The sequence below is a fragment of the Topomyia yanbarensis genome, chromosome 2, assembly GCF_030247195.1.
Source record: "Topomyia yanbarensis strain Yona2022 chromosome 2, ASM3024719v1, whole genome shotgun sequence".
Lineage (NCBI taxonomy): Eukaryota > Metazoa > Arthropoda > Insecta > Diptera > Culicidae > Topomyia > Topomyia yanbarensis.
Genome location: NC_080671.1, coordinates 433,349,615 through 433,373,625, shown reverse-complemented (window position 1 = coordinate 433,373,625; position 24,011 = coordinate 433,349,615). Strand labels below are relative to the sequence as shown.

Sequence of the window (24,011 nt, the reverse complement as noted above, 5' to 3'; positions counted from 1 at the left end):
ACTGGCATCCTGTAAGGAAGCCATACCGGCTCAAAAATATTCTAATGAATGAATTAGACAACTTTAGCACGTGAAAAAGTCATCCGATCCAGTTCAACTACCACTGGTTTGATTCGAGCATTCCAAGGCACTCTCATGTTACCTCTATCGGAGTTATCTTGATTCCGGTACTAACACTCATACCACATACTTCACACATAGTGGACTAGCCAAGCGTCACTAGTACCTAGTTTGCACAGGAACACAGGTTGTGTTTCCATTTTGGATTTAGCGTCTATCCGGCGCTAAATTTGGATCCGACTTCTAATGCGACGAAATTGAACAATTGTAATGTATAACGAAAATACATTAGGATATTTTCCCCCATTCCCAATTTTTCTGTATTAGTTTATCGTGACACAAATACAAAATCGAACGGTGCGGTGATGAAAATAAGTCTTTATCAGAGAGGGATTACCCAAGTTTTTCAAAAATGTTGCGTCATTTGTTCATGTTCCCCTTGAATGCGATATTAATTAAAATTTTGTTCCAATGTTTCATGTAAATAGAACTTTCAAAGGAATTACTTACACTTTACTTCAGCAAACTGCATCCGGTTCGCACTCGCGTAATTACCCGTCCCGTTTCCACTCGCGCTACTACCATTGCTAGGATCAATCATCATCTTAGTACTACTGTTTGCAGCATAGCTGCTACTATGCTGCTGCTGCTGCTGCTGCTGCTGGCTATGGTTGAGATTGGGATGCAGAGCTTGATTCTGGTGGCAACTGTTGTTGTTAACCTTTCGGAACGGATTCGGCTGTCATGAGCAAACGACTTCGGCAGCGGTCTGTGGTTGGGGTTGTAGTGACTGTTGCTGCGGTTGCTGAATTGGCTGCTGTTGAGTGATCTGACTCTGCGATTGGGTGCTGGTCGTTTCCGACGAGGACTCATCGAGTGTCACAACAGTGGAGCTGTTATTATGACTGCTGACCGTGCTATCGTTGAGGGCACAGCTTGATTCAGTCGCAACCGAGACTGTGCTGCTATTGTTAGTGCTACTATTGTTCAAAGCCGCTGCCGAAGTGTTGTTTGGTGATGACGCCAATGCCGCCACCGAACACTGCGACGACTGGGAGGATGAGTTGGACAAACAGTGCTCGAACTGAAACGAGAAACCGATGCCGGCACGGAAAAGAGAAGAGAAAAAGAACCACACAGATTTTGTGAATTAACACAAAACGGGGAAGGGTTGCGTCAGTTCGGGCTGCAGGCGATCAAGAAAAGAATTTCAGAAGGAAAGTGTTATGAACATAAACGGTGAATAGAATCCCGAGTTGATTGGCAGTTGGGATGCGGATGAAAAGAGATATCGGCACGTCACTTTTCGAGCAGACACATACGGAAACGGAACAGAAGGTAGAAAACAACGAAAAGAATTTTCACTGCACTCGTACAGGTTTCGGAACACTCACGGAATCGTTCCTTCCTTTTTTGTTAACCGCCGGCGGTGTGTGAATATTCTCCGACGACAACCGCTTCCGACCAGAACCACCACCACCGCTTGCGTTGGCCGTTATAGAATGCACAATGCCTGAATCGGAATTTTTGCGTTCTCGCTTGAGCAGATTCGGATCCAGATATTGACTCAGTTGCTTCCGTCGGACGTGTCGAGCTTCGATCTTCATACCGTCCTTCAGTACTTTTATGTGCACCTGAAATATAGAAAAAAAATGTTTGAATTAGTTGCATTAGAAGAAGATTGTCTTATTTTTACAACTTACCGCATGTTTGTGCACCGAATCCGTGAAATTCTGTATGCTATCGGTCAGATCCACGTTCAAATTCTCCGATCGCTCAAATTCTAACCCGATGAACCATAGAGCGCACAAATGGGCCGGTTTAACACCATCGCCGTCTTTCTGTCGATCGTTCGGAGTGTGTTCGTGCTGATCGAAACACTTCGGGTTTACATGGGCCAGGTTGATATGCTGGCTTCGCTCAAGATTTTGAATCAGGTAGCGAATTTTGGACTCGACCAGTCCGCACCATTCCAGGTGGTCATCGGCATTGTTGGAAGTGACCAGCAGTACGATAAAGTGCCTATACTTGAAGAAGAAACTTGGAGCCTCAAACAGCTTATCCCAGTTGGCTTTGCTCAGCATGATCTCGTCCGTGATCTGCATGCCCCGGTTGAACTCATTCAACATTACCTTCCGCGTCGAACTAGACACGTTGAATGTGGAATTCTGCTGGGGATATGCCGGTGTGATAATCGGCATCAGATGAAACCGATCCTGAACGTTAACTCGTGGATCCCACACCTGAAATCCGAGATTAACCGTATCCGGTTGCTTTAGCAAGACCGGTTGTGGCCACTTCCAGCGTGAAAATACCAGGAAAAACTTGTGTACCAACGTAGCGGCCACTGCATTCGGGTACAGTTGACAGGTTCTGGCAACTAGCATAGCCCATGAAACACCTCCGAAATATCCCAGTGAATTGGAATAGATTCCGTGCTCTGAAAGAAGAAAATAAATAATTAATACACCAGTTTCAAACATAACGTAGGCTTTACGTACTTTTCGCCCATAACTTGATCGCTCGCAGAGCCAATCGAAAGTTATCAATATTTGGAACAAGCCGCAGGATTTCATCGGTGACACGACATCCGTTCAAGCTGCGAACCGACTTTGGGTCCAGATTCTTCAGCAGCATATCATCGCGTAAATCGAAGTTGTCCGGGATTTCCTTGAGTGCCAACCGCGCAAACAGCAGATCGATCTCGATCCCATCAAAGTTCATCTTAATTACAGGTACGAAAGCCTCTTCAACAGCTCGACACTCGGTTACTTCCGGTTGCTTTTTGAGCAACTCAAAGAACGAACCAAAATAATCCGATCGCTCGATGTTCCGTGGAGCCACGCACAGTGCATCAATATCAGCACCCTTGTGGTGCACCCCCAACCGGTACGATCCAAAGGTGTAAATCTTTCCACCCAATTTCTCCGCTACCGCTTCCGGCATATTCTTTGCAACCGAGACATCCCGCACCCACTGTTTGACGAGTGTGTTCAACTTGGACAGGATCTCCATTCGGTGATTCAGTTCCGATTCCTCCTCGAACACGTTGTACGGTTCGAGTGCCTTTTCCAGTTCTCCCGTCTTCAGGAAGTCGTCCGGTTTCGGTTCGGCCAAACTGATGGCCGATGTCATTCCTAGCGTTTTGTTATTGTTGTTGTTGTTGTTATTGGATTGGCCGCCAGCGCCACCGCCGGAACCATTGCTGGTGCTCCACATCCTTCTTTCGCCGGGAGGGTTTATCTTGAAGTTAATCCAAGGGCTGCGCAGCTAGCTACTTGACTACAATCGATTCTAGTCGTGGAATTTCTACGACCTTTGAAGCTCGCGTACTGCGGCATTAACTGAAATAGGAAAGAAAAAAGAGGATGGTTTAGGAAATTTGTCCGATAGGTTAAAAGAGCACGTTCGAGTTCTAGGGAAAATTATGATCATTTTTATGGGACTGGTGAAATAACATGCAACGGTACACAGCAGCTAAGATCGAGGTGTAGAATGACGATAATCCCTAACACTTGCGGTAACAATCAATGTTTCATTTGATGACTGTAATGCCAATTCCAACTTTTAGGTTCGAAGCTTTTCAAACTGGATGGGATTTTAATTTTTAATAATGATTTAGAATAATCAAAATAATTTATTAAATTTGATCGAATTGTTGGATTCGGCGGAGGAATCGCAATAGCGGATAATCGCAAAATCAAACATCGCGTCTTACCGTCTCTTGGCACTAAGATGATCGAGAGTTTAGGTGCCGAAGTTGAAACCAATCTTGATATCATTTCTAATGCTGCCGCAGACACTAAGATTTTTTTACACAGGGGATACGTAGCGTGTAAAAAAACCCGCATTATCAAGATGGCGACTTCCGATTTAGTAGAATCCTCTAAAACCCAATTAATATGGGTATTTTTGGAACGGACTTGACGAATAGACTCCAAATATCGATGTTTGAAGTCATTTGGAATATTTAGATGGCGACTTCCGGTCTAACGGAATTCTCTGTAACCAAATCAGTATGCATATTTTCAGAGTTGCCTTAATGAGCGCATGATAGAGATCAAGGTAGGCCATTTTGAAATTTCAAATCGCGACTAGAGGGCCTAGCGATATTCTGTACGACTCAGAGAACGTGGTATGTTTTGGAACTTGATTGAAAAATACGCAGTTGCAAGAGGTCTGACGTCATTTTAACATCCAAGATGGTTCGGATTATTCAGTAAAAATATCCAGCGTAGAACAAAAAGATACTTTTATTTTTGCATATATAAGATAAGAGAAATGTGCTCATGAATGGATTTATTCGAAATTGAATTGGTTTTCAAAATAGCCATAGTCATTTAGCATCTACTGGTTGATACTGTTCCGAAAACAACCAGAATGTTGATGTTCGGATCAGAAGGAAACTTCAAGATCTGCCTTTTCTATTTTTACCAACCCTTAGTTTTTTCACTCAAGAAAACTTGGGATAAAAGCAGAAACTGTGCAAAAAAACTTGCCCAAAAATCGTCCTAGTCTTAGCCTTTAAAAGGACTCTTTGCAGCGGAAAAAACAATTCTGCTGAACCAAGATAGAAAAGTGCTCTCGTAAAAAACTACGTATGTCCACAACCCAGTCAAAAAAGCGAATGCAAACTGTATTTTTATATGTAACTCACGGTAATAAATAAATAATAACTAATCGCGTCATCTCTACTCGCTACAGCACCAAGTAATCAAATGAAAAATGATCTATCGACGTTGAATTATCATTTTTTGATGAACCATGTTTGCTTTTATGTCGCTACTGCAATCTTCATGTTTCAACATATTAAAAATAAAAACAAAGATACAACTTGAAAATGATTTAGTAAATTACAAACTGAGATAAAGTTCTTAAACTCAAACGAAATCTAGAATTATTTTTCGAATACTAAGAATGAGCCCAGAAGAATATTAGAAGATATTAAAACTCATCCGTCCAAAACTTTCCTTGAGAGGGCCTTAAGTCCAGGAATTCGTTTGGCAGTAACACTAGAGGTATCTCGCTACTGGTCAATCAATAGCGTTCTAATTTCTGGTTGGCTTTTCCACAGCATGTAATTCATGACACAATACAAAAAAAATCTTATCACCGACATATTTTCCGGAAACTTCCGCTCAAATGCAAAAATAATGTAAAATTATCATTGAATGTTTCGAAAAGTATCAAGTACCATTTTGTACCGGGTTTATTATTAGTATACACACGAAATGTAAAAACTTACCACATCAACACAGCAGAACGATTCTTGTTTCCACTGTCAAAAATTATATCTCTCACTACAATAGCACAGATCAATTACTTAATCTCTTCAGCACATATAACCAAAAAATAAACTGATATAAAACCGTTCAAAACGATATTTTCAGACACTCCAAGTTGGATTTCCAACGTATATTTCGTCTTTCGACACAATAATGACCAGCCTTCAGGCCCAACCGCTTTTATATCACCCAATTTCACATTTTCATTCGGCGGTAAACAAATCGTTTACCCGGAAAATGTCGAAACAGCACAACACCAATGCAGCTTTTTGATGCTATGGCGATATATGGCTACCTCTATATTCTACCTAGCCAAGACGAGACACCCGGCTTCTTGCTACTCTTGTGTCCTGCTGAATAATTGATGACAGTTAAACTAGATGCTGGCGATAGGTAGGCTATTGAAGCTTTTGTTCTAAGCTACCCGGCGTAACTTGCCGTTTACTGTAAAAGTATAGTGTTGGTTGGTAGCGAGGTTGGCAGTGTAGCCAACTTCTTTATTATATTTAGGTATGCTGCTAAATACACATGACAATGTCCAATTTATTAATAAACATGCCGTCAAAATTTATCTTGCATTGATTAATTCAACATTTTTATCACATACTACATATTTCTCGCAAATCTGGCCAGCATAATATCTCGACAAACATATGATTAGGGCGTAAAAGCCAGCTGTCAAAATTCACTTTGAGTGGAAATTCCGGATAAACCGTTACTCGTCAACCACAGATGTTGGTAGTAAACAAAAAAAGTTTTCTCTTTCATAAACTGCTATGAACTGTGTTTAACCAGTAACGGTTTGTGTGGAATTTACTTTCAAAGAGAATGTTGACAATTGTCTTTTAAGCCGTAATCATATGTTTGTCGAGATATCATCTCAGAGTAGACGAAACGAACGTTAAATATTTCATAACGGATAAAAATAAAAACACATTTATTGTTCTGTTTTTTGAAATGTGTTGACTGATTCGCTAGCTGGATTAGATAAATTAGAATACGAATACGATTATTGTACAATGTTTTTTGTTTGATTCGACAAAATGAAGTGCCCTCGGAACAGTCGCGGTTTCCATTTTTATCATTATCTAGTAGATACAAGTTTGCGCTGTCAAAAACTACACCGATAACTTCGAAGTGAAGCCCAATTCCAGTATTTGCAGTCATACACGTAAATAGTGAATCTTCTCTTTCTGAGAGATTTCGAAAAGATTTTGCACGATATCAATGATATCGACAGGCCTCGTGTTCGATAGCAAGTAAACTAGTATATAAATGCTAACAAATCATTGAGATATCGAGTCTATACTCAAATATTCAGCGTTCTTAAACATATACAATTTTCACGATATATAACACGGTGCTACAAAATAAACAAAAATAGATGTACTTTCAAAGTGATCTGTTGAAGGTTGTATGTCTGGTCAAATACAACACAAAACCACGTTCAATTCAATTTAATTCGATTTAATACAGGGTGTATGGTTCATGGTTAAGAACCTCTCGAGGGATGATTGACTGTCATATTTGGAGAAAAAATCGTACTACACATACCTTCAAATCTCAACCGTTACTAAGTTATTGAATTTTTTGTGTTAAAAACTTAGTTGTCTTGAAATAGCTCTAACTCAAAAAATATACTTTGTATTTCAAATCATTTGGATCCTTTGGATAGGTGAGAAAATTTTCCATTGAAAAATGTCCTCAAATGTTTCAGCTAATGAGGTTAAGTAACCTTTTCGCAGTAATTTATTTAGAATTTAACAATTTTGATCGATTTTTCGTTCATTTCACAAATATCTTAATAGTTAACATCACCATTTTAATAATTCAAATTTTTAGTCTTGAAGAGTTGCATAATTTGTTCCTTGACATGATACACTTATCTTTTCTTGTTTTCATGTGTTTGGGTTATTGAACTTGGATATTTTTATCTCATATTCACTTATAGTAGCTCTTATTGAAAAAGTATGGCACTTATTGTACCTTTTCTTAGTTTTATTCGAAAGCCAGGAAAATTTTGCAAAGAAAAATGTATTAATACCTTTCAGATAAGTGAATTTAGTATTCTTTTAGAAGTACATAAGTTTAAAGTTAGTGTTATTATTAGCATTTTCGTTATTTTCTTAAAATAGTAAATAAGAAACAGCACGATTATTATCATGGAATTAATGCATCTCAGCAAGTTCTATAATACTTTCTTTGGCTCCATTCAATTATCTTTTTTAGTTCCGAAGCAAAATCATTTTTATTACCTCGTTTTATATGCAAAAACAACGATTTCGAATCCACTATATTTGTAATGAGGTCATACTGTGTTAACTATTAAATTTCAGCAAAATGAAAAGCGATAGGGATAAAGTGTCAAATAACAAGTTGCAGAGAATATTAAGGGCACTAAATGAAAAATAGTGATAATACATTTAGTTGATTAATAATTAGAATAATTACAAAACTCTCCAAAAACGCTAATTTTGAGCTATTTTATCAGTAAAAAGTCATTTAGTACACTTAACTAAAAGATATCTGTACATACTTCGAAAGGAAATTTTCTCAACTTTCCAATGAAGCCCTGGTAATAACGATATAAAGCATATTTTTAGATTAAAGTCTTTTAAGCACTTGCAGGTCGATTACAGGAAAAAAATTAGAAGTGAAATTACAAGGAAACGAGAAGAGATACGAATATCATGTTGATGAACAAATTATAAATCGTCCTCAAATCCATCTTTTGGGTAATAGATATTGCTATAATCATAATTCATTATTTTGAGAAAATTAACAAAAACCTCATCAAAAACACCAACTTTGAAATACTTTACAACTAAAAGGTAATTAAAACTAATTAAACGAAAGATATGAGAACACCATTCAATAGACAATTTTCTCACCTTTCCAATGGAACTAAAAGATTTAAAATAGGGTAAGGTGGGGCAAATCCGACCTAGTAAATGGTTTTGGCTGTAAAATGCTCATTTTACATCGGACCAAGTCGTTTTGTATACCAAATTAAAGGTTAGACTTCTAGGCAACTTACTATACATAACATTTTATTCACATCTTAGGAAAACTTAGAGATACAAGTGTTTTACGAAAACGTTCATTTTTGCTGCTTTCAAAAATGGTGGGGTAAACCCGACCGCTTATGTTCTTGGTTGATTTAGTACATATATTACCCAAATTTTATGGCTTTTCTATGATAAATCAATTAATGTTATGTTATTGAATTGTAACATGAAGAAAATGGAATTCAATGTCAAGCTTGGAATGTCAAAATCACGAGCAGTAGCACGTAAAGATATTCTCATTTGCATCGGAGCAATTGCTCGAAGAATACTATATTCATCACGTTTTTGTGTCTTTCGTTTGTAATTATGAACCATCGTGCAAAAAAATAATAAATAATAACAATAAAAATTTATTTCAATTTAATAAATACTCATTTACTTAGCAAAAAAGCGGTCGAAACTACCCCACTATTTAGAGGTCGGATTTGCCCCACCGCGTCATTTTTCATTACGGCGCAATTTAAAAAAAATATGAAAAAAGTTGGACTAAATTCATTTATGCACAATGATGCACAAAAATCAAATCAAATGTTGTAAAAACACACTTATTGTCGTTTGACCATCTCAATGTAGACTAATAAAATGCTGTCATACCACCATTATGATTATTTTCAATGCTCTACACGACAACATTGATATTAGTTCGCGTAGTGCTTCTGATTTTGGATAACAGAGGGGGGTCGGGTTTACCGTTGCAACGGTCGGATTTGCCCCACCGTACCCTACGAAGTATACTTTTCGAGTTAGAGGTATTTTAAGATAAATAAGTTTTTTACACAAAAAGTTCAATAACTCTGTAACGGTTGAGATTTGATGATATGTGTAGAACGATTTTTTCTCCAAATATGACAGGCAATCACCCCTCGAGAGATTCTTAATCATGAACCAAACGCCCTGTATACACGAAAAATGTTTCTACGCGGTCATTATACCTCTCCACATTTTGAAAAAGTTTTGAAATATGCATCGGTCAGCTCAAATTCTTGTTCTAGGTGTGAATTTAAGAACTTTCGCCAAAAATGGATTAATTTGGACATGATTTAGAGGTGTCTCCAATCAAAAATCGTGTTTTTGATATGTTTCTATAGAAAGATCACTTACATTCTGATTTAATAGGCCATACATGCCCACATATCATCAAAGGTTGTTTCTTAGACATATCTTAACATGTTTTAACAGGTGAACATAGCTCTAATCGCACAAAAAAATTTGGATTTTCATATAGGAAAGTATATCAAAACCAAGGAAAATTAGTAGTACTTTTTCGTGGTTTTGGTATTCTTTTCTATACAAAAATCCAATTAACAAATTTTCTATTGCGATTAGAGCTATGTTCACCTGTTAAAACATGTTAAGATATGTCTAAGGAACAACCTTTGACGACATATGGGCTTATAAGGCCTATTAAATCAGAGTGTAAGCGGTCTTCCTATGGAAACATATCAAAACACGATTTTTGAATGGAGACACCTCTAAATCATGTCCAAATTAAGCCATTTTTGGCGAAAGTTCTTAAATTCACACCTAGAACAAGAATTTGAGCTGACCGATGTATATTTCAAAACTTTTTCAAAATGTGGAAAGGTCTAGCGGTCATATTTCAACAGATTTTTGATTCACTGTTTGTTTTAGAAAAAAGAAGAAAAGACCTTTCCAACAGTATGCTATGTTATGTTCTTTTGTTAAAAGTACTATACGGTTTTGGGACAGCAATATGAAAGTAACCATTATTTGGCGATTTTTTCATTTGAACTATAAAAATAGCTCAACATTTTTATTAAGAAGCGTCTCTTTATAAAAACAAATTTGGGGAGAAAATTTCATTCGGCTTCCAACGGTCGAAATCGGTTGAAAAATGACAGAGTAATTTTTCCTAATTAAAAACTTGCTCACTCGAATTTTCAAAAAGTTTTTGGGTTGAATTTTAAACTTGAAATTAAAAAAATAACGGAAGATATAATTATAGAATGCTATAGAGCGAGACAATACCTCACTAACCCTTTTAAGAGTTCATGCAAGCAAGTTTCTTATTTTAAAAAAAATGAATAACTGCCATTTTAAACCGATTTTGATGATAAATAGGTCGTTGGATGCGAAATTGAATGTTCTCTCTAAGTTTTAATTAGAACAAATGCGCTTCCATAGAAGAATGCTGAGCAATTTTTATGGAAAGATCGCAAAATTATAATAGTTTTCATATTGTTGTCCCAAATTTTCCAATTTTACGTTTACATTTTCAATGCGCCCTCAAATAAATTAAGAAACGAATGAAAATATAACAATTAGTTAGAGTACTCCAGACAAATGACGCAGTTTTCGATTGCGCCTATCAATATGCAATTCGAATACGGTGCAAAAATTTATAAAAGCATCATGGCCGCCTTCTCGTTGTGGCTGATTCGTTGACAGAAGAAAAACAACGAATAAAGGACGATTCAGACGATACATCAGCTTCAACGTCAACGGAACGTGACCGTTCCGTCAGGATAAGTTTAGATAGGGTGATGAGCCAGTTTGCGCCATGTTTCTATTATCACCCTACCCATTTGAAGCCGTTGGTTAGAGCAGTGTCTGCCATCTTTGTTCAACGCATTGAGTCAAATGGTAGCGCAACAATAGGGGCACTCGGTTCGAGTTTTCGTTGCGCTCAAACTCGAGAATTTTACTGTTTTCGTTATTATATTGGTTCTTTACAACGAAGCAAAGCTATTGATATCAATTTTTACGCATTCCATTGATTGTAGGACGAGAAATTAACAAATTAGTGAGGCACCTTGCTTAGTATGGTGAAAATAGGCACTTCACCCTACTTTTCTTTTGTGCCCGTTCACACGTGCCGTACGCCAAAACGTTCTGTGCCGTTGATGTTGTGTCACGGTGTGTCTAAAACCATTATTTACTAAAAAATGACCATAAATTTGCAATACGGCATTCGAACGATACAGTATCCAAGCATATTCTCAGTGAATTTCAAAACGATCCATCAAGATATTCGAGAGAAATGGCGATTTGAAGTTTTATGATACGTTTCATAAGGCTACCAGCGAAAACCCACGGGTTTGGTCCTATCATTATAAACGAAAAATATTTGTCTACTTATTTGGAACTTGCCATTCGAAAGATATAGCAATCTAGTATATCCGCTGCAAGTTTGAAAAAATTTCATTGACGGAATCGAAAGTTATAACGATTTGAATGCGGTATGCGGTCATAGATGGGTTTTCTACCAGATTTCAAGCATGAAGTCATGTTTGTCCATTGACTATTTAAATCGTTTAAGTGTCGCAGTTTTAAAGAAAAACCTTACCATTTAATTGCACAAACATAATGCCCAAAAGGTGTTATTCATATGCTGCGATGAAAAAATATGAAAATAGGGTTGCCTAGCTAACGTTCGCTATAACGTGTAATTTAAAAAAAAATGAATAATAGTTGGAATATTTACTTGAAAAGGCCATGCATCAGTGGCTTGTTGACTGACTCTAATTGTTTTTTCATTACCTAACTGGTAGACGTTTAATCAACAATTTTCCTGCAGAATAATATAAAATAGAGTTGTCTACCTCAAATAATAGACAATATAAATGATCTCAACTATATGCATTATCATTATCTAGTCAATATTTTTTTATTAAAAACGATGACATGTCAATTTCTATACATTGGTTCAATACAGCGAACGCAAACTAAAAATCATGGGAAAAAAACAAAAATTCAATGGATATATGTAAAAACATGAAAGTATTTGCTGATTCAGATCAATTTATGCTATGGTACGGTTTTTGTTGAGAATCTTGTACATTCGTGATTCGCTGGTTGGGTTGACAGATGTCAAAAACTGGTCAAAGGGGATGTTATCAATACAAATGCATCTGTTCACATCTACAACAAATCGTTATAACTTTCGATTCCGTCAATGAAATGTTTTCAAACTTGCAGCGGATATACTTGATTACTATATCTTTCGAATGGCAAATACCATATAAGTAGACAAATATTTTTTCGTTTATAATGATAGGACCAAACCCGTGAGTGTTTGCTGGTAGCCTTATGGAACGTGTCACAAAACTTCAAATCGCCATTTCTCTCGAATCTCTCGATGGATCATTTTGAAATTTACTGAGAAGATGCTTGGATACTGTATCTTTCGAATGCCGTATTGCAAATTTATGGTCATTTATTAAGTTAATAATGGTTTTAGACACACCGTGGTGTGTGAATGCTTCCATTTATCTGCATCTGCATGTAACTAACATTGACAGCTCGTCGCTGTTGTGCTATCTTATGACAAGCGCCATTTAGCACATTTCGAGAAAACCGATTTTTAATGTTATATATTGAATATCTTGAAACTTAAAAATGGTATAAACAATTTAAGTAAGACAATTGATGCTTCTATCTATTCTGTATTAGTCTCTCAAATATTACAAAGATCGGTTGACTATGTTTGCGAGTTTTTACTATGAATGTAAACAAAAGTCGCACTCAAACGTGTCATAGGCGTGTATTGATGACAAAATTTGTATGACGTGTCATAATCGTGCAAGGAAAATTTTCCATAGAAAAATATCATCAATGTTTAACTTGTATTCATACCGTTGGGTTCATTTGGTCTATAAACAATCGAAGATAAGCATTTTACAGGAAATATGTCGGGGAATCTAGAAAAAATAGTTATTTTTGGTTACAGTGTTGCCAAATATGCTAGATTTCCAGTTTAAATTTTAACTGTGTTTTTCTCACAACTCGTGTATTTTTTCTTTTGAAAATTTTTATGCCTTCGTGTTCTTCAGACATTTTTACACATAAAACATCTAAAACTTCAATATAACTTGAGCAAATCCCTAAATATAGTGATTTGAAGCAAACAACTCACAATTTTTCATCATGTTTCTCGCTATATCTAAGTAACCAAGTAGAATTTCAGAATTATGAAAACGCCACTTTGTAGAGATTTTTCAGGCAAACAATGTGGCATATCTGGCTCAGTTTACCCCAAAATGGCGTTTGCCATAAGATAGCACAGCAGCGACGAGCTGCTATCAAGTATTTAATTACTTTCATCTAACAGTTATCAAACATAATAGGCTCCACCTACTAAGTATAGTTTAGAATCGGTGTGGTAAAAGGGAAAATAATTTTTTTAGTCAGCAAATCCAATTTTTACAGTTCGGTTAGCAGCAACAAACTTATTTGTGGTCTATCAGCAACAAACTATGGTCTGAAAAATGCTTTTATACTTTTCTACAACTGATATTCAACCAAATAGGTAGAAAAGTTTTCTTAAACATGTTACACATGTTGCTTGAGTGTACTGCTACCACGAATTACAATGATATCAACGGATTTCAAACGATTGTATGTAGGAAAACCGACCAATTTATTAAACTTCCGGACGTAACCGATTCATGATCGCGCGAGTACGGGGGACTGTAGGTTCACGCCTAAGACCGCGTTTGAATATTTATAAGTGCTGAGACGTTCATATGATCACCGAGATGTTATTATGTCTGCGAGAGCGTGGGTGTAGGTTGCGTAGATGATCGCGAAGAGATCAAGCATTTGTATATCGCGTGTATGTGACTTTGTGCGTATAAATTCGATTTTTATGCCACCATGGAATGTGTAGTTTAGTGGATATGAGCATCATCTTTTTGATTGGTCCACCTGAAGGCATTGGACTTATGCTACAGGGGGAGGGGAACAGGGGTTAACAGACGAAACCAATTCGATTTCGCGCGAACACGGGCATTTGGAGGTTCCAAGACCGCGTTTGTGAATTTATAGGTGCTAAACCGTGCACTTAGTCACCGGGGTGTTATTCTGTTTGCGAGATCGTAGTGTGGTTGTGTGTGGATGATCGCGAACGACTCGAGCAATTGTATGTTGACGTTTTTGTCGCGTGTGTATGTAACATCGCGTGGACACATTATTTTTATAAGCGTGCGGCCATTCGCATGCTCGCGTGTTCTTCAATGATCGCGCGTGGACGTCTTGTCTAGTTTTTATTTCTATTGGTCCAACTGAACCCGTGAACTTGGGCTGCCAGGATCAAGGGCAGAGACTTTCGGACGTGACCGATTCATGATTGCGCGAGCGGTGGGTTGATGCTTGAGACCGCGCAAGTAAATTTTTAGGTGCAAACGTTCACTTAATTACCGGGGGGGTTGAATGTTGGTGAGGTCACGGGCGTTCGCATTGTGACCAGGTTTGTGTTATTGCGAAGGCCACGTTTATACATTTGGAATGAGATTGTGAGCGGATATGAGAGAATAAGAAATTTGTGTTAGTGAGTGTTAGCATAGATCTAATTTAAAATATAGCAATAAAAGAAGAGTGCCTCCAGAGAGAATTGGGCCCTAAACCCGCATTGTTTATTATTTGACCAAGGTAAGGGATCATAGAAGTCGCCAAGTACTAAAATTGATCACAATGTAGCTTAACTAAAAAGAACATAATCCTATCCCAAGCTTCTGTGCTATAATCACCGTAATACTGCTTTGGTGGAAAGCTCCCGGAGATACAGTATCATGCCGAGGATATTTTATTCCCTTTGTGCACCGGAAATGTTTTTTGCCGTGAATTCAATTAGGTTTTTATGGGAAGCTACAACTCACATGCGGGTGTAAAAAAACAAATTGCATCACATTGACAGTTCATAAGCCGAATCATAAGTGTCGCATAACCAAGTTGAGTTTAGCGACAAATCGCCAAAAGCCCGCAACGCCATTTATTTCAAAGGCGTTAGTATAGAAGTACGCATAGAGTTTACAGAGAGTGAAGATAAAAAAAGTCTACCTATCGCCCAAAATTAGAATCCAGCTTTGCCGCAAAGGTATCAAAGACGGATTCCAATTATGCTCGATAGGTAGACTTTTTTGACATCACTATTTGCGTAACTGTACCCGTATTGGGTGCAACCAGTCTTCCCTGCTGCACGCGGTACATATAGAACTTGCATTACCTAGCAGTAGGTAATCTGAAAAGTGTGCATCCTACTTCCTCCAATGAAAAACGAAAGAAAGAGAAGCCGATTTCACCCAAAAATAATGAAATATTTCGGTACCTAATTAATTTTGAGTAATTTAAACTTTCTTGTTTTGCGGCAGCGAAAAAAAGTACATCAGATTAAAACTACCTACTGGAATTTAAGTGTGTACACGCGTACGGGCAGCTTTAGTGCTTCGTTTTGAATGGGCCGCACTCAGCAATTTGAACCTAAACTCGTACCGGGTACACTCGTGGGTAACTGGACCTCTAACTTGTACCGGGTACATTGATGATTTCGTTTTCGCCCTGTTAGTTCAGAACCGAACTTGCGCTCGCTCGGCCGGCCTCGGTATTGTATTTCGTTTTGTGTCTTTGCATCACGCTGGTGCGGCACACTAATTCATTCATTATTGTATGAGTTATAATACGTTAGAATTGGAAACATTAAAAAGGTGTGCAGAGAAGCTCCGTGTCCGTACCACAGTGCGTTTCAGATCGTGTGCATCAGCCTGGCCCAAAATGCCATAAATCTCGAAATCAAAACCTTGCACTTAAAAGTGATAGTTTAAGTGGTCAATATTCTTCCCTTAAAATTTCAGCTTATTTGGTGTACTAGAAGTGGTTCCGCAAACGGCTGTATGGAAAAAATAAACTAAATGTATGGAGAAAAGCATTAGTTTCACAAGTTCAGCTTTAGGTGGCACTGTCATCGATGAATGTCTCTCGTGAGAAAAATTAAGAATCCTCTTGTAACAACAAATCGACTCGTGAAGTTTAGAAGTCAATCGGATAAAACCAGACAAAGTTGTAAGCGCGCAAAGTTGAGGGTATCATGTGCCGTAGTTGGGGTGGCTCTGTCGAAAATGAAAAAAGTCGACCACAGGAATTTCACCTTACATTAACACGAAATTATCCCGCTAGGTGGCGCTATGGCGTATAAAAAGGCCCATTTTTTAATATTGGGCATATCTCGCGATCGGTAATAGCTGGTGGGGTGGAGTCTTTGACAAAGTAGATCATAAAGCCAAGGTCTGCTTAGTTCAGAATTCTACCACTAAGTGGTGCTAGAGCACCTGGGACTTATTTTATACATTTTATGTTGGCTATAACTCGAGACCGCACACATTTGGCGGAATCTTCAGCAAAGTGAACTATAAAGTCAAGGACTTTCCTAAGGAAAACAGTTTTGTTTAGAATTCTTCTACTAAGTGCCACTAGGGCAATTTTGACGGTGCTGGGTCATTAGGCCGATAGCCGGTAGGCCGAATGTCGTTCGGCCGAATGCCGTTAGGCCGACTGCCATTAGGCCGGAAGGGTCATTGGGCGGAAGGCCATTTGGCCGAACGGGTCATTAGGCCGAATGGGTCATTAGGCCGAATGGGTCATTAGGCCGAATGGGTCATTAGGCCGAATGGGTCATTAGGTCGAATGGGTCATTAGGCCGAATGGGTCATTAGGCCGAATGGGTCATTAAGCCGAATGGGTCAGTAGGCCGAATGGGTCATTAAGCCGAATGGGTCATTAGGACGAATGAGTCATTAGGCCGAATGGACCAAAGGGAATGATAAATATGTCATTGAAAACTTTCAATGAAGGGTGACTTTTCACGATTTTTTAAAACTTAGAATATTTACAACACCTTTCTCGTTGCTGTAATGGAACAAATAAATGAAAGCGACGCCTAATGTGGCTACGCCACATCGCTTTATGTCAAGTGCTGTCCGACATCGCTCCGCTCCGTCGGACTTAAACTAAAAAAAAGCCCCTATGTTTGAGTAATCCGGGCAAACGAGTGGATTACAGGTTTGCTTGCGAGAGGACGCTGCTTCCGACGGGGGGAGGGAATTTTATTTTGAAATATCAATCATTGGCAATATACTTTGGGGTTGATTTTCTGGTGAACGGTACATTCTGAGAAATTATTTCCGGATAATGATATTATAATCAGAATGGTTTTGTTTGGTAATTGTATTTTCTATGTTTAGCTAAAACTTATAGAACCACGTTGGACACCATCTGATTGCAGTTAACATCGTATATTTTATTTCGGGAATGATTGCTACAAAAGCAATAATATATTCATTAATAGCTTAGGTATTAAAATTTTTAACAACTTTGCGGAGTCGTTCATTCTTCTGAGCGTATTCATTCCTCTATGCGGTTCTTCCTCCAACAAGGAACACATTCGCCCTCACACTACCAGCTTTCTGTCCAAACGAAGTTCGTCAATCGTCTTCCATGTTCCCACATGCGGTGCTCCAACAAGCTTCGACTGGCTATGCCACGTTTCGACCTGGCTTGTTGTTCTTGATAATTCAATACATTGGAATATACAGATCAAAAAGACGGAGGGTATATAGAAAGACAGCGTTGCGGAGACTAACTAGCTAACGATCAGAGGTTAATCAAGACTACCAACTCACAAAGAAGTACTCCAAATTCCATGGTACATCGTATACTAGATCTATTGAAGTAAAGAAGAAAGAACGATCCCTTCAGTTTTTGCGACCTTGACAAACAAATTTGATGATCGAATTTTCCATCTAGCTCGTAAAGCTGGTAGCAATTGTTTATTGTTTGTTGCTGTAACCGTTGGTTACACCGTTTATTGTTGGCTTCGCCAAAATGTGATAATACTCGTGATTTGCTCAGGCCTACCTATCCTAAAACCTACCCTGAATATGATGTCAAGCTGTGTGAGTGATAGCCCGCCAAGTCTGACGTTTCGTCTAGGACGGAGGGGTCAGTCACGCAGAACCGCTCACAGAAACACGTTAGGGATACCGGTCACAACGGTTTGAGCGAAAGGTGTCGCGCAACAAACCATCTACGAACGTTGCAGCCATTGGAAGGGTTGCCAATTCTATGTGTCAAAGCTTTTGTCAAATACCCGATCGTATGTGATCGTAGGTTTTTGTTTGATATAGCTCAGCAAGGAGACGGATCGACCTCTTTCTGTTCCCAACCTTCCAACGAGTTAGAAGTGCGCGTTGTGTTATATCGTTTAAGTAAAGTAATGTCGTTAGAGTGAAGTGTGTATAGTAGTTAATGTTGTACATTTCATTGTAGGTTAGAGAATTATATAGTACAGAGCGGTCAGTAAAAGTAGATACAGAAAGTGGTGGTAAGATATTAAAGAAGTTTAGAAAAATAGAGATTATAGATAGATTTTTCAATAGATTTGAGTGGATAGAAGGAAAGCGAAATTCGCTATTGTTAAAAGGTACAATACAATAGGTGAAAGGTAATTGAATAACTCAATATAAGAGTTGATAATGCGCGAAAAAGGTGACGTCGCTGGTACTAATTCGTTGGGAAGGTCCCCCAGCGGACCTTTTCATCTTGTGCCGAAACACAATTTCGGAAAATTTCTTCTCCAGATCGCCACCGCCTCGATAGACCACCATTTTGGTATCTCCGGTTGCCATCTTTACGGATTAGAGTCAGCATGGTCAAAAAGCTGGCTAATCGCGCCTGTGTGGACCGAAAGAGGGCAACGGAAAATTAATCGGAGTCTTTGGTCGTACTCCTGGGTCGGACACGACCATACCAAACGGTTACCAACCGCTGTCACCATTCACCAGCTAGAACCACCATCGGAAACTACCATCGCCACCAGCCAACTCCACTACCAGCAAACCGCAACAGGAATCGCTCCGGGTACCCGTCGCAGTCACCGTCACCGTAATTGCAACACCGTAAAAGCGCAAGTACTTCTGTGACGTCACAATTAGATATATGCCTTGTAGGACTAATAAAATTGTAATATGTATCGAATTTGGTGATTTGGTAGTGTCCTTTAACTACAGTGAGCCCTGCTTAACTTCTATACACGTGTTTTTACATCTTTCGTATTCCGTACTCGTTAAAGGAGTTTCAAGCCTTATCGTTGTATGGTGGCATAGAAACTGGTCGTTTGTCGCCTGCTTTTGAGCCGTCAGTTGACGGACCCGTTTCCACCTGTTCCCGTTGACGAATGAGTTACCTGGTGTGAAGCATTGGATTGACAACATTGAACATATTTCCCCTCCCAACACCCACTGAGCAAGTCGAGGGGCTACATTGCTAAGTTCGTTTCAAGGATCGTTGCTACATGCATCTGTTATTTTTTACGAGCAAAAATGCGTAAAGATTTTTAAATCATGCCACTCCACCGAGATTGGGAGAAAGTAGCTCGTTAAATGGACTAGGAAAATCGTCAAAAGATTGGTGAAGCGTGAGGAAATTAAGTACTCAAAGGGAGGTTCCACTTATACTCGTAAAGAAATTTTATGACGAGATGTTTTGAGGTGCTTGCTAACATTAAAACTGATAGCGAATATGCGTCATTGTTCCAGAGAGACCTTATGACGCACTAGGGGTACGTTGTAAACATCGGAAACAATTTGGGTTGAAACTTTAATTTTTCGGACGTTATGACATACACTCAATTTTTGATCTTATGACATACGCAGTGCTGCATTCGGTAACCGTAAACAGAAAACCTTCCTACACGGTCGCAAGCACTCATATTCGACTCTCTCTCCGTGTAAGTTCTCACACTGAGATAGCGACATACACTGTCAGTCATACTACGTGAGTGCCTTTGCGGAAAAATGTTCTGTCTTTTTGCTCTTTTGCTCACTTCGTTTCGTTTCAGCTTGACTGAAACCACTCGATGACAGTCAGTTTCGAAAGTTATTGTCATTAAGTCTGGCAAGGGAAGTTTTAAATTCTGCACGATACAAGCCTTGAATTCAATATTACAGTTCAAATACATTTACCTGTTTAAAAGTGGTTTGGTTGCTAAGCAAAGCTTGTTCGAGAAAAATTGTATTTCAATTTCCTTCGCCGTTTGGATAAGAGCTGTGAAAGAATTACGCGCATTCATAAATTCATTCGATGTATGACTATGGAACATGCTAATGCAATGTAATATTTAATAATAGGTATAATATTCGTGTTGTATTCTATTGGCGATTCTACGTTGAAACCGCTCGCAGATAGCGCTGGAAGGAAAGTGTTACTGATTTGATTCTGCTCTGTCATAGTGCATATATTTTCTGTAAACATTGGTAAAAAACGACTTAAACACCAAATTACCAATAAATTGTTGATAATTGTTTATGAAAATGAAGGAAAACCATCATTTTATAAGATGATGAGTAAACATCTTGCGAAAAGAGTGTAAAACATAGTGGTTTCTAATATTATTCGCAGAGCTATATGCGCGCTGTTTCGAAATGTAATTTGTTGAGCACCGTAGCCGCCGCAACAGTATTTCCCGTTCATCCTAAGTTAAGCTAAACCTTCATGAGATGGTGTAAATTCATGAAACTCTCCAGATCAAGCGAGGAAAGAATATATCCGGCTAATAGGAAAGTGTCAGCTTTGTATCATGCACAGCCGATCCTTCTCTCCGATAGTCTTCACTGAATCTCCTACGTAGTTCAAAATATGAAGGAGTTTGACATTGGTACTGATTGGGTCTCGGTTTCTAGTTGGAACTTTATTTATGATACGTTTTTTAATAACCACAATAATACCCCGATTACATTTCGAAGAAATGTATGAGTGAAATAGTTGCAAATGGCTGTAATTTCAGAATAATTGCAAATAAAACTAAATTTCTTACTCGTTTCATTCATATTTTGGCAGTGGTAAGCTTTTTCCGAGAAGATAATGAAGATTTTGTTGTAAGCTACGACTCACTTACGGGTGAAAAAAAGCAAACTGTATCACTTTGCCAGTTCATGAGCTGAATCATAGGTGTCGCATGACTAATTTTGGCTTTGCCGCAAATCGCCAATAGGCTTCCCTAATAATATGAAACAGACTTTTGTTTATTGGAAATCGCAGTAGGCAGCGTTAAAATGCAAGGAAAACAAAACAAATAGATTTTTTCGTCATGTTGATGTGTTTGGTTAGTTAAAAATGTGCTCTATCTCTTGATAAATATGTTTACAGGTAACCAGGCCAAAAGCATATAGGTATCTTTCAAGTTTAAATATCAGTATATTACTGTTTTCGTTCGAATTTAAGGCAAGTGCAGAAGGGTCAATAAATACTGGCTAGTGATTGCATCATATGGTGATAATTAAACGAATAAAAACTACGCTTGTTGAATTTACGAGGTAAACAAAACAGCGCGAGGTAAACAAAACTGAAAGAGAAGAATTTGCATTGTGTGCTGACTTGACTCTGCTGTCTGCGCTGCGTGCCGTCATTTTTTTCTCACTCTCCCTCGTCACTGTTGCTGGCACTCACTATGCTCAGTTTTGGTTGCTCAAGTTCTCTCAACTGAAAAAGACGATCATTTTAAGTTGTCACCGAAGTTTTACGTACATTTTGATGAAAAAGTGATAGTCATGATGTCGTGCAACTCTGGACATACGGCTTGTGTATCTAAATGTTCCGGATGATACATGCAATGCTAATGAATACGTATTGGTATCCGCAATCAGCAAATTTAAAAAAAATGTTTCTAAATAAAATACATATAAATAAACCCATCACAACCGATGTTAAGGCATATACAGTTTTCTGTTTGACATTTCGTGGGACCCTCTAGTACAACATGACTTTTTAGCCATGGGAAACTCGTGAATCCGTCATCTCAATTAGTCTCTGAAACGATGCTTTTAATCAAATGACATTCAGGGCAATGGTACATACGGCCTAATGAGCCATTCGGCCCTACTGCCTCATTCGGCCTAACGACCCATTCGGCCTAATGACCCATTCGGCCTAATGACCAATTCGGCCTAATGACCAATTCGGCCTAATGACCCATTCGGCCTAATGACCCATTCGGCCTAATGACCCATTCGGCCTAATGACCCATTCGGCCTAATGACCCATTCGGCCTAATGACCCATTCGGCCTAATGACCCATTCGGCCTAATGACCCATTCGGCTTAATGGCCCATTCGGCCGAATGGCGTTCGGCCTAATGACCCATTCGGCCTAATGACATTCGGCTTTATGACCCACTCGGCCTAATAGCGTTCGGCCTTGCAGCATTCGGCCTAACGGCTTTCGGCCTAATGGCCCGACACCAATTTTGACTGATATCAAAATTAATTTATTAGAGAAAACATTTTTATTTCCCCATTCCCAAGTGAAATTAATTTAAATTCACACATGTTATTTTCAGGCGGTTCTTCATATGGTAAGTTTTTCGATTCCCTGAATCGCAAGCGTAATTATTTTGCATGCTGTTTTAAGAAAGAGAGATTTTTTTTCGAGAGTTATCCTACTGGAGCTGTAGAGCTAGGTTCTGGGAAGGGCTCCCCGTCAGAATTACATACTACAATTTGCAGACGAGACAGGCAATGTCACCCACTAAAACACTGCATTAGGCTAATTGTATAGCGGGCCGTGATTCTGAATGTGATATTCATTGTACGGTTCAGGTATGTGCGGGCGTAGGGGCTCGCGATTGCGTGTATCATCGCGAAGAGCTCGAGCATTTGTACGTTAACGTGTTAGATCGCGTGTGCGTTTGTATGTCACGTGTGCTAACGTGTATGTAACTTCGCGTGTATGAATTCTATTTTATAACCGTATGCCTTTCGCATAATCGCGCGCGGACCGTTAATCTAATACTTCATTTTTTGGTGTACTGCTAAGATGCTAAAAGAGTGTGAGATCTTCCATATCACTGGAGTGCCCGGTAATGTAGCCATGGAACGTGTTGTCCAGTGGATATGAGCTTTATTTTTTGATTGGTTCTACTGAATGTATTGACCTAAGTTATTGAGACAGAGAGTTGGTTTCCGGACGTGACCGATTCATGAGCGCTCGAAAACGGACGTTTGTAGGTTCGTGTTTGAGACAGCGTTTGAAACTTGGTGAGCGCTAAAACGTTCTCCTTATTACCGGAGTGTTATTAAGTTTGCGCGATCGCGAACGTAGGTGGGCGTTGTTAATCGCGAAGGGCATAAGCGTTCGTATGTTAACGTGTTTCTCACGTGTGCTCGCGTTCATGTGACTTCGCGTGTACAAGACTGGATTTTATAACCGTGTGGCATTTCCTATATACGCGTGCGTTCTTGGATGGTCACGTGGACCTTCATTCTGATAGTTAGTTTTTGGTGTACAATTCACATTCTGACAGGGAGTAAGTTACCCCATATCACTAGAATCCTCGGACATGTCGTCATGTAACGTGGTGTCCAGTGGATATGAGAGCTTTTTTTTTAATTGGTCCAATTGAAGGCATGGACCTAGTCTGCTGATATCAAGGATAGAAACATCCGGAAGTGACCGACTCATAATTGTGCGAGTGCGGGAGTTTTTAGGATCACGCTTGAGACTGCGTTTGAAAATTTATAGGAGCTGAGACATTCACTTTATCACTGGGATGTTATCATGTTTACGAGATCGCGGGTGTAGGTGCCGGGGATGGTCGCGAAGGGCTCAAGCATTTGGATATTACCGTGTTTGTCACGTGTATAATTTTGATTTTATAATGATGTAGCGTGTAGTCTTATTTGATTGTGCGCGGACCGTGAATCTGATGCTTAATTTTTAGTGTATGGTACAGATGGTAGTCCGTTTCCCAGATGCTTGATGATGTTTGCAATACCGTCAAACCCCTAAACCTTGGGGAGGGCACAAAACTCAC

At 38.9% G+C, this 24,011-nt stretch overlaps 1 protein-coding gene across 8 annotated transcripts in view; it reads right to left on the bottom strand.

Annotated features, from left to right (window-relative positions):
• Positions 1 to 24,011, bottom strand: part of LOC131685503 (poly(A) polymerase type 3) — a 49,762-nt gene that overhangs the window by 21,972 nt on the left and 3,779 nt on the right. For 7 of the 8 annotated variants that reach the window (XM_058969270.1, XM_058969272.1, XM_058969268.1 and 4 more), the window contains 4 exons: positions 2,562 to 3,404; positions 1,764 to 2,500; positions 1,455 to 1,694; positions 571 to 1,144 (listed from right to left, as the gene is read on the bottom strand). In XM_058969270.1, the coding sequence (XP_058825253.1) occupies positions 803 to 1,144; positions 1,455 to 1,694; positions 1,764 to 2,500; positions 2,562 to 3,279 (2,037 nt within the window). In that variant the 5' untranslated portion in view covers positions 3,280 to 3,404 and the 3' untranslated portion in view covers positions 571 to 802. Of the gene's footprint in view, positions 1 to 570; positions 1,247 to 1,454; positions 1,695 to 1,763; positions 2,501 to 2,561; positions 3,405 to 24,011 lie in introns of those variants that run through there. The other variant, XM_058969274.1, reaches the window with a different exon arrangement.